Source organism: Palaemon carinicauda, chromosome 1, assembly GCF_036898095.1.
Source record: "Palaemon carinicauda isolate YSFRI2023 chromosome 1, ASM3689809v2, whole genome shotgun sequence".
In the NCBI taxonomy this organism is placed as follows: Eukaryota; Metazoa; Arthropoda; class Malacostraca; order Decapoda; family Palaemonidae; genus Palaemon; species Palaemon carinicauda.
Window position 1 is genome coordinate 125,388,421 of NC_090725.1, and position 12,090 is coordinate 125,400,510.

The 12,090-nt window shown below is 40.9% G+C and overlaps 1 protein-coding gene across 2 annotated transcripts in view; it reads left to right on the forward strand.

Annotated features, from left to right (window-relative positions):
- Nucleotides 1–12,090, forward strand: part of LOC137651467 (protein dopey-1 homolog) — a 501,407-nt gene that overhangs the window by 330,703 nt on the left and 158,614 nt on the right. For both annotated transcript variants that reach the window (XM_068384695.1, XM_068384701.1), the window contains exon 15: nt 11,470–11,623. In XM_068384695.1, coding sequence (XP_068240796.1) covers nt 11,470–11,623 — 154 coding nt within the window. The remainder of the gene's footprint in view (nt 1–11,469; nt 11,624–12,090) is intronic.

Consider the following 12,090-nt stretch of genomic DNA (forward strand, 5'->3'; position numbering starts at 1 on the left):
GAAAGTTCTTTCCACTAAGCTGTCATAGTTGGAATTAAACATGTAGAAGGCACATAATACTAATCCTTATGAAATAAAAGGTAAGACTATTATAATTAACATCATGTATACTGTATAGTGAGTGGTACAGTACAGCATGAAACGATCTTAATTCAAAGGATGGTCAAAATTATGAAAAATATTGAACAGCATACACAAAGAGTTACTTGAACATTATTGCCAGAGATTAATATATATGGATAAAAATTTGTTGCTAGTTTTTCTCTAGCAAGCTATGAGGAGAGTCAGCTACTGGAGATCAGACAGAAAAACAGTATACACAACATGTTAAAATTAGTCTATTTATAATATCTGGATAGACAGGTCTCCAGAAATCTTGAAAGCCCTCAATATTTCAATTTTTTGTCCATTTGAAGAAGAGACAGACTTGATAAGTTTCTTAGAATTAAATTTACAAATGAGGCATAGCTAAAATATTCAAAAAGGTGTATGTAGTTCAATAAAAATTGTCAATTTAAAGATTTGGGTACGTAGGTTAATATTTCCTTGACCTACTTACCTTCGTACATTGAGTTTTGTTAAGACTTTTATCCAACTTGATAAGGAATGGGGAATAAGTAGTTAGCATTATATACAAGTATTCAATTGTTTTCATACTAACAAACCTTCCGCTATTTATATTGGATATTACTTCGGCGGAGCTGGAAGGCAGTCATTAGATTTAAAGTGCAAGGTAAGGGGTGGTTGGCGGCTACCCAGCCACCTATATCTACTCACGGTTTAATGAACCATGTCACTTTTTACTTTTGGCTGGTAGAGAGCGGACGTCTCCTATCTCTCTCTCTTCAAGGGTTAGCCATTTACCACTATTGCTTTACGCTCATTCTTTTATTTACAGATATGACTTTTGTTTTTATGCGATGCTCCACTCCAGATTAATGTGGCAGTTGCAGATGTGGATGATTGTTCTGCGAGTTATCGGAAGGATTCCTCGGCGCTGATGATTCCTCGAAGGGGATTTTTTCTTTCCCCTCTGAGGGGAGGAATATTCAATTCTCTTTATTTTATCCTCAGCACTTCATGACGACATCAGGTTGCGAAGTCGGTGGCTGTAGCTGCGGCTGACGTCTTAGCTGTCGACTAGGTCTACCTCCTGTTTGCCCTTCCTTTGTCTTCTGCTGATGACGAGTCTTCTCGCCTTTTGCCTATCTCGGCGTCTCCTAACATTCTGCAATTTTTTCTCTCTCCTCACAGGCAATGTTTCAGCCCGGGTATGCAGCTCTGCCTGTTGAGGATTATAAGATCAGGGACGATCGTCAACCCACGGCTTGCTCGACAATCGCCGGATCGACGGACTTTCCTTCTGTTTAATGATCGCAGGGGCGAGACTCATCGCCTCGTCCTCCTGGTCGGTCAGGATGTCGTTCGCGACAATCCAATGATGAGTTCAGTATTTATTCTGTTCAATGATTGCAGGGGCGAGACTCATCACCTCGTCTTCCTGGTTGATCAGATTGTCGCTCGTGACAATCAGATGTTAGACACCCATTAGGGTGTCTTGTGATGACCAATGATCGCCACAGAGATCGCTACGATCGTGCGATTATAGGTTATCGCAATCTCATTGTTCTTCTTCTTGAAGACGAACTCATGTTCGGTTTCTCCTTCGGTGGATTACTCCGGCAGGATTCCTTTTAGGGAAATCCCTTTTGGGGACAACTCAGAATTAAGCCTTGGCTTTTTCTTTAGGAACCCTTTATGTTAACCTTCATTTGAGATAGAACTTGTTGATGGGCAACAGAGTGCTGCTTGGAGGTTCGCCTCCAGGTGTGAGTATTCCCCTTCCGAGGGAGAGTCTTTACACAACCTTTGCGCACGTTTGCGCTCATGCTCAAGATCGTGAGTTATACACTCATGGTCACAAGCTTATGATGATCATAGTGTCCGCTCACATTAGCGCTCATGCTCATGATCATGAGCTATACGATCGCAAGTGAGATACTCGTGATCACGATTACGACACTAGTCTTTCCTCAACCCATGAGGACCCTCACGAGCATGAGCTAAACACTCATGATTGCGAACAAGAAGCTCATGATCGTGCTCACGCGCAGGATCATAAGTTACACTTTCGGTCACGAGCGAGAAGCTTGTGACCACGATTGTGACACTAGTCTCTTCTCAATTTTTGACGACGCTTGCGATCACGAGCTAGACACTCGTGATCACGAGCGTAAGTTACATGGTCACGAGCCAGACTTTCGTGACCATGATTGTGACGTCAGTCTCTACAACCCTTGAGAATGTTGAAGTTGCTCGCGATCGCGCACACGAGCGTGAATTACACGTTCACGGCCGTGCCATGATTGTGATGCCAGTCTCTACAACCCTTAATAAGGTTTGTGTGTTCGCGAATGAGATGCTCCCAATCGGGTTACACACTCTTACAACCGTGAGAACGATGCTTGTGACCACGATCTTGAGTGTCTTGTGGTCACAATCCCGAGCTAAACACCCGTGATCACTACCTGCACGATCACGATCGTGCTTACTATTGTGCTCACTCATGATCGCGCTCACGATTGTGAGTTACATGCTCAAGTTCGACGCTCGTGATTGCAATCACGAGCATCTTGTGGCCACAATCATGAGCATCTTGTGGCCACGATTATGAGCTAGACCAGTGGTTCTTAAACTTTTTTGCCTTGTGCTCCCTTCTGCATTAAGCATAGATCCCATGCGCCCCCCTGCCCACCCTTGAAATTTTTGCTAAACTAGAAAGTACCGTATGTAGTATGTATTGTTTTTTATAAACAATATGTTGCGTTTTATATTCTAATATACTTCATTGGTTATGTGAGTATATGGATAAATGATAGATTTTTATTTCATTGCTGATGATTTTTTATAGGAATGCACTACTGTATTTAAAAAATAAACATTGTTCATAGAAAATGGGTAAAATAAATTCATTATGATGAAACAAAATTTTATCTTAATCTTTTTTCAAACTGTTTTAGCATTATACCGATTACAGTCATTATATTGATAGAAAATACTAGAAAAAATACTAATTACTGTACTGCAAAAATAAAGATAATTTTTACTCTTCATACAATCATTCATGGATCATGACCACATTAAAAAATATTCCACATCCTCCTTAGTGATTAATTTATCCATATTTATGTAGTATTATAAAACAAAAGACATCATAATTACTACATTTCTATTTTCATTGTTACTATTTTAACTGCTTGTAATATTATAGAAAAAGTGGATTATAGCAAATAATTTCTTTTTAACATCTTCACGTTTATGAGGATTCCAAATGCATATATGGTTATATATATCGTAGTTATTCATGTGCATTTATAAATATGTATATATATATATATATATATATATATATATATATATATATATATATATATATATATATATATAGATAGATAGATAGATAGATAGATAGATAGATATATTGTGTGTGTGTTGTATAATGCCACATATTTCAATATCTAAAATCTGGTCACTCTGGCCTATATGCATAATGCATATGCATAATTTCATAACTACCCTTTTCACACCTCAAATAAATGAACACCCTAGTTATAGGTATATCAGATGAAACAAATATATGATGCAGGTGAAATAATGATAACGTACAATACATTCGCATAAGCTGGTAAGTCATACCATGATATGAACAAATTTTTCTGCTCGTTAACGTGTTATACACACATTTAGATTTTTGATACTGCACATAACTTATCTAAAATAGTAAAACAGCTACAAAGGAATGAATGAACATACAGTAAACACACACACCCAAAAAAGAAAAAAATACTTCTAAATCAGAACTACACTAAATATATTAAAAGTAATGTAGTAATTACCAGTAATTGATAATAATTGAAATATATTATGCAGGACTTGAAAGTCCTCACTACTTCGTTTGATAGACTGAGCCAGACTACTGCAACCTTTTGTTATTATAAGAGCGGGTGAGATGAGCAATAAGGTGGCACGAGACGCGTTCAGTTCCCGAGGAAACATTTCTCTGACCGCTTTCATCTAAGGGTTAGCCACACGTGTCACTTTGATAACTTTTGGCATTTATTTATTGAGTTTTTGGCATGTTTTGAGATGAAAATTAAAAAAACCATATGGAAGCAGTGATAATGTTTTTGACTATTTGTAATTGATATTTAAAAAAAAAAAAGAAAAAAAAAAATAAGGCACCATCTAGCAGCCCTGCTTACGCCCCCCTTGGAAGCTCCTGGCGCCCCCCAGTTTAAGAATCACTGAGCTAGACACTCGTGATTACATCAGAGACGCTCACGACCGCGCTCATGCTCGCAATCGTGAGTTACACTCTCGCAGTTGCGAGGGAGATGCTTGTGACCGTGATTGCGGTCACGACGCTCTCTATCACGCTCTCTATCATGAGTTATACTCTCACTGTCACGAGCAAGACTCTCGTAATCATGATCGCGAGCATCTTATGGTAAAGATCACGAGCTACACTTTCGTGATCGCAAATGAGACGCTCGCGATTGCAAGCTACTCACGATCGCGAGCGATGAGCCCTTATCCCTGGCTAGACGCTCTCGATCAAGTACTAAAAACTCATATCCAGGGGTATAAGCTCATAATCAGAAGATTGACGCTCACAATCACAAATTAGACGCTCACGATTGCGAGCACGAGCAAGATGCTCACGATAACGAGCACAATCAAGACGCTCACGATAACGGGCACAAGCCAGACACTAAATACGAGCTGACGCTCATGATTATGAACTAAATGCTCACGATAATAAGCTAAACGCTCATGATCAGACATTCTCACGATCATGTGCTAAATGCTTACGATCACTATCTAGTCACGCACAAGCTCTCGGTGGTTACGATTGCGAGCCTGACGCTCACGGTCACGAGCTAGACACTTGCGATCACAATCATGAACTAGATGCTCACGCTCACGAACAAAACGCTTGTGCTTTCGTGCGAAACAGGTTTTCGTGCAGGACACTCTCAAGCGAGATGCTCACGCTTTTAAGCGAGATGCTTACGTTCTTGAGCGAGACTAGTGCCGGACATTCTCGCTCTTAGGAGTGACACCCACGCTCTCGTACGAGACTCTCATGCTCTTGTGAGAAGCTCGCACTCATAAGCAAGAAGCTCTCGTTGTAGTGGTTTGCGGACTGTGGCCAGAGGTAGCGCCCGAACTGCCTAGTGCCCGGAAGCTGACCACACCCCAACGTTCACTACACAAAAAATATATAACGGTGGAATACCCAAAAATCTAGGTGACAGGTCAAGAGAACGGAGCTGTGGGCACCACCCCTTGATTTATACTGGGCAAGGGGACCCAGCTGGAACCTTATTTTTTTTTCTTATTTATCCTGCCTTGATCTTGCTGAATATAAGTAAATTATAGAACATTAGGTGAAAGGAAACATTATAATTTTTCTTTTAATCTGACAACAGGATACAATGTGGGAGAAAAAATATTATGATTAATACTTATTAGAAAGATTTTAAAACAGTGACTGAGAGGTGACACAGTGATGTAAGTAACTGGAACAAATTTGTCTTCATAAAAACAAAATAATATTTATTTGAAAGAGAAAAAATTATTAGGATTACATTAACATTGTCTTTTTCAATTCAAATATGCAATTAACGACAAAATTAACATCCCTTTACACTCCAGCCTCATAAGAAACAAGATAAACAAATTTTGAATAAGAAAATATAAAACTGTGAAAATACTGTACTACAATAATTTTCCCTAAATCAAATACTGTCCTTATCTATATCCAGTCTATCATTAGGCTGCAAAGTTACTTAAAAATAGTATGGCCGCACACGACGCTGTGCAGGTCTCTGTGGGCCCACCATAGCAATGTTTAGAAAATCTCCAATTGTAAACCTGCACTGTGATAAGGTTCTGTTTTCATTGAAACTTTTCAGTCCAACCACAGTAGTGCCTAAATTTCTCATTCTTGGAAGGGCTTTTGATAAATCTGGAACAATTCAGACTAAACTCGAAAACAGTCACTCTCCTCCTAACAACTGAATTCACTTCCGGGGCTAAAGACCAGATACGCCATTTCAATAGCTCCTGTGAACTATTAATGTTTATGACACACTCATGTAACGAGATTCTTCCTCGTTACTTCGCACATCGAAACAAAATATTCATTAACTTTACGATGTTGACTGCCGAACATGAGCAATCGACAATGGCCTTATAATACATTTGTTTTTGTGTTATTCAGTCAAACACTTGATGGGACTTACAGTTCACAGGCAAGATAATATGAATACAGAGCAGTATCACAGACCACTAACACAATAGTAACAGACCATAAACCACATTCATCTTCCTATGTACAGTACTGGAAGAATACTCTAAATTCCCTTCTGGGTGAAGGGGGGTGCTGTCCATACCTAGAAAGGAATAATAACAGGTTAAGGCACTTTTTAGGGGGCACAGAGGGCTATAAAAAAAAAAAATAAAAAAAAATAATAGTGTGTTTCATAACATTCAACCCACTAAGCTTTCTTAGATACAAACCACTATTTTATTCCATCGTGCGAGGCGCTCATGCTCAGGAGCAAGATGCTCTTGTTCTCGTGCAAGATGCTCATGCTCTCGTGCAAGGCACTTACGTGGGAGACTCTCAGACTCGTGAACGGGACTCTCACGAGCTCACACAAGACGTTTCAAGACCTAGAACGAGTCTCTCATGATCATGAGCACAGTCTCAAGTGAAACGATCCCAACCGATTTGGTAGATCTTGGAAATCCAGATCTTTGATTTGTCAGCTACCAATCGCCATTTTTCAATGGCTAGATGATATTCGGTTGTTTATTAATAGCACCGTTGGCTGTTTTCATGTTCAACAGATAGTCATTTGTTGTACTACACGACGGTAGCTCGTTGTTTTCGCTTGCTGGCCATTTTGCTGCCTGACGTTCAGTAGTCAGAGACTAGTGATCACAATAAGCCTGCTCCATTCTAGGCTCCTATTTCGACAGCCACTTCCTGAGAGGGAGCTGCTCAAGAGAGCACTCTCTCCTAGACAGCATAGATTGTCTCTCCTCACTCTTGAGCTTGTTCTACTTTTTTAGATCCTGCAGAGTTGACGGAATTATTGGTTTTTACTTCTGAGAACCTAAGAATACACCGTTCTTTGGCGACGGGGATAATACGCTAGTTCAAGTCTCAGTGCCCCTCGCTCTTTGGATTCTTGTTTGTGTATCACAAACAGGGCTTCTTGGGTTCCCAAAGTTTTCTCGCCGTCGGCAGAATCAGAGGGACCCCCTTCAAAGTGCCTAGGTTTATGCATTGAATCCAACACACACACACGGGAATTCATTTCCCTTGAACGTACATGTTTTTCTTGAACACTTCGTTCATACTACAGGAAGGCTTGCGAACAAATTGCCTCAGGAGCCAGGTTGCTGCTTCAGTTACTACCTTCTCCCATGTTGTCCTGTTTATTATGGGGCTGCTCACGAGCCAAATTTGCTGACATAGGAACTGTGCTAGTTAGACCGTCTCCTGAAACAAATCGGATCTCAGATGTGATAAGGGAGGCAAATTCTTTGAATCTGTTTTTTTCCCACCTCTAGCGGGAGACACAACCTCTTGAGGTTACCGCCGTTCTCTCCCTCTTAGAGAACGAAATTCAGTGCTGTCTAATTGACAGCCTTACTTGCAGTGATTCGGGTCAGCCCTAGATGGGTGACTGACAGGAATAACAGAGGATATTGAAAATCTGTGTTCTCCCAATCTCCATTGGCCCTTATGCCCTCGGACCTTAGAGGAAACGCATTCAACCTCCCTCTGCTTCCGTTCCAGGGAAACATCTTTTATCTATACTTCTTGAACTCAAGGTTGTTCATGAAGTCGGATGATAACTTTCTCCTGTAACCGGAGCTCCTCCTTAAGCTGGAGTTGTTAGGGATGAATATATTCATTTCTCATAGGAGAATCCCTCCCACGAGCTTGAAATAATTGGCTCATGTCTTTTTCACGAAGGAAAGAGAGTCCAGACTTAGCTACAAGGATACTATCTTGTATCTTCCATCTTCCTCTAGCAAATGGTAAGCAGTCTCTATCTTCTTCCTCATGATTGGAACATCTGATCTCATAGGAAGATGGGGGATGCTGGAATTTAGCCATGCTTCGTCAGTTAGAAGTCTGTACTTTTAGTCTCCTCGTGAGACAAGCTTAACCTTCAAACCTTCTTATGCAAGGGAACATTTTGCGATCGACCAGTTACCTCCTATATAGGATCGACCCTTGTCTGGAAGACCTCGGGCTACTGACGGATTTTAAAGTCAAGAACTCCTGTGAGACATCTCATTCTGTTTACCTCAATCTATAATTCGAGTAATCGAAGGAATGACACGAAGGTCATATCCTATACGGATATCCATAGATTGTGTCATTACCCTGTAGAAACTTCTGCTGGTCCGACAAGACCGCATTAGTCCCCGTTGAGTGCGACCTCTGAAGAACTAGCCGGGTCCCAGGTACTTCGGCACTAGGAATCGTCCTTCTCTTGGTCCTCTACAAGACCAGAGCAAGTAATGGTCCTAGTTAAAAGACTGTCTAATGAGAATCTTCCCCAAGGAGTAGACCTCCTCGTTCTTCTGGATTTGACGCTTCTTACAGAGGGATCAAAGAAAAGGAGAGGAGACCATATGAAGGATCATATGTCCTTAGGACTATGATCAGAGCATGAATCATACCATCTCTTAATCTCCTAGTAGGCACCTTCTTTCTTCGTGAAATTGCCGTGGGGAATGACAGTCATTCGTTGGTTTCCCGATTGCGGGATAATACTTCTTGCTCTTATGTGGTCTCCCCTTCGGAGTATCCTGTTCATGGGTTTGGATTTTATAGATTCCATCTCTTCTACAGGGATATTCCTCCTATTGCCTCTGTTTTAAAGGTTTTTCTTCGGGAAGCGGAATGAATATCAATGACAAGCAGTGGTGTTTTTGCAGGAGAAGGACTGCTGTCTCCTGTTCGATTCCCTTTTGCGAGCAGTTTTCTTCGGGAAAGGAATAGATGGCTTCTTCCCGCTTCCGTGCAGACTTATAGTCGGACTTGTCTCTTTAAGGGACTCGACGAGTTTTGGTCTAGCCTCGTCATCTTGCCAAAAAGACAGGTCACATACAGTGGCACGTCTACGACTCTGAATTACCCAGTATGGACTTCCTTTACGACTAGATACTCCGTGGTGAGAGTCGAGTGAAGTCTGTTTTCTTTCCTCTTCTCAAGAGTGCTATTCTAGTCATGTACTCAAAAATTGCCAAGGAAGGGAATCATGCTCTTAGGCGTAGGCAATGGAAGACCTTTGCTCGTCCATCGAGCATCTCCTCCAATTGTTGCTCTTTGTAGAGTTTGAACTGATTACCCTTCCACGGGAGGGGTGGCTCTAAACTGCAGATTTTCTCCTGAATCCAAAGACAGGTCTTTACTGTGTGTCACTTGACCTAAAGAGAGACGTACCCTATGGGTCTCCCTCAACGTCTCTCGTTCACGGCGAGAAGCCAAGTAACATCTTATTTTGTTCTGGGCAGCTTGAACCTCAGGTTCAAGCCCTCCAACTGGGAACCTGCCGCTTTGTAATCAAGGCTGTAACACAGGTAATTACTTTAGTACATACCTCAAGGAGGGTGATTACCTATCCCCAAGGGTATAGCAGACCGGGTCAGATACTCGTTATTGTTTATCTTCTTCATGCCAGTGATTAAATTGAAGCCATACCTTAGGAAATAATGAATGAGTACACTCCTTAGGTTTAGCATGCCTTAATAACCCTAGGAAAGTCAAAGGAGGTTGTAAGGATCTCGTCCGTGGTGGGGACATAGGTCCTATACCAGTCACAGAATCCCTCTCCTCCTCCTCATAGAGATGACCCAGAGCTCTGAATGTTTTAGGGCAGAATCCGTCCATAACGTTTTCAAGCAGCTCCTTTGTGCCACAAACTGTGCCATTAGTAGGGTGGGAATGTGTCTGATCTTCACCTCACCCTACCTACAAGATATGACCCACAGAAGACCTGATACGTTTTCTCTTTCGCTCCTGTGATCCATTAACGCTTTCGAGCAGCTCCTTTGTGACACAAACCGTACCATTGGTATGGTGGATGCGTGTCTAATCTTCATCTCACCCTACCTACAAGACGTGACCCACAGAAGACCCTATACGTTTTCTCTATCACTCATGTGATGGTGACAAAACAAGTGGTTTAATAATGCCTCGGACTCCTTGTTGGACAAGTAGCAGAAGGTTGAAGGCATTGGCTACCCGGGGTAAGACTGGGATGAATGAAAGTATGCCTGGCTCTTTTACTTTCATCATCTTTCCCTCCTTTGAAGAACAGTGCCATGGGTCCTTTTGCAAAGCTGGCTTCAACCTTTGCAGGTAATAACCACTTCCCTTATGTAACCAAGTATGTTTTTCATATACTCGTACACGTCCCCAATGTCTGCTGCGAGGTAGGCCTTGGGAAATGTCTTTTTATGTGTAGGGCCTGTTTTAACCGGAGCATCTTTTTACCTAGACGTTCTTATGATATCTCTCACAACTACTTTAGTTGTTCAGACCGCTATCGTACTCACTTGTATTGATATGCGAAATGCAAGGTTTCCCTCGATTACTGTCTAATACTGTACTTGGGAAACCCGAGTCAATGACTAAGCCAGGAGTTGGACTTACCACCCTCCTAAGAGTGAGTCATCCAATATAAATAGTGGCAGGTTTGTTAGTATGGGAACAAATGACAAATTTGGAGATAATTTATATTTTTCCCTAACTAATACAAACCTGTAGCTATTTATATATGAATTGGCCCGCCATCACCTTTCCTTCAGTAAGTCCTGCCTGCAAGCAAAAAGTGACGTGGTTCATTGAACCGTGAGTAGATATAGGTGGCTGGGTAGCCCCCAACCACCCCTTACCTACCCACTATTATTGGTTAGGTAGGGTTGTCACCTCACACTTTAAATCTAATGGTTGCCTTCCAGCTTTTGCCAAAGTAATATCCAATATAAATATCTACAGGTTTGTATTAGTTAAGGAAAAGTACAAATTATCTCCGTATTTGTCATATTACATCGACATCAATACTGGAGTATCGTCTGTGAAGGAATCATTTCAACACAAGAGTAAGGAAAGATGATTGACACTAGCACATTAGCAAAAGCAATCTACCGGATAGGAAGTATAAAAGCATAATGAGATGTTGGGGGACTTGATAAGTTATTTGTTAGTGGAAGGAAAAAAATATTCCAGGCTTGAAGGAAATGCCTTTCAATTTTTTAAAACAGATTTTTCTGAACCTTCACTTTGAACTTAATGTAGGGCCATAAAAGAAAATGCATACTTCTTTTAAAACAAGTCTGTACTATATACTAAATTTTGTAAATTGTTTTTAGATGCGGTTTCCTACAGTGTGGCAGCACTTAGTGTCTTAGCAGAGTTACTGGCTCCACTCCTGGATGTGCTGTATGTGAGTGAAGAGAAAGACAAAGTTGTTCCTCTCCTGGCTAATATCATGGCTCATGTTGTACCTTATCTACGCAATCACACGTAAGTACAGTATACATTTGAAATTTAATGTAAAGCAGAGAAAATAGTGACTTGCATTCACTGTTAAAGATGGTTGTAACTTTTGGTTTTTAATTTTTTGCTGTTGAATTTGTATTATGTTAGTGACTAACAAATTTTATTGGTGTGGATATTTCTGCTGGTTGTACATGGATTTCCCTAGGTTTGCTTAGTATTCTCTTGGAGAACTTAATGAAAGCTGAAAATGAAAATCTAGTTTTGGCTGTTCTATAGCAGTATGTCACCTGAACACAATGAAAAAGTAAGGTATCTCAATTCATTATCTGGTTCCTTAGAACGATTACCTGCTATTTTTGGTTTTACTGTAAGTATTTACTATCCGGGCTAAAGGGAATTAAAACCGATCATACTTAAAGAAAAATCTGACTTTTAGCAAATCCAGTTTGATTGTAGGGGAGTTTACTTCTGTAGATGGGCACCACAGTTAT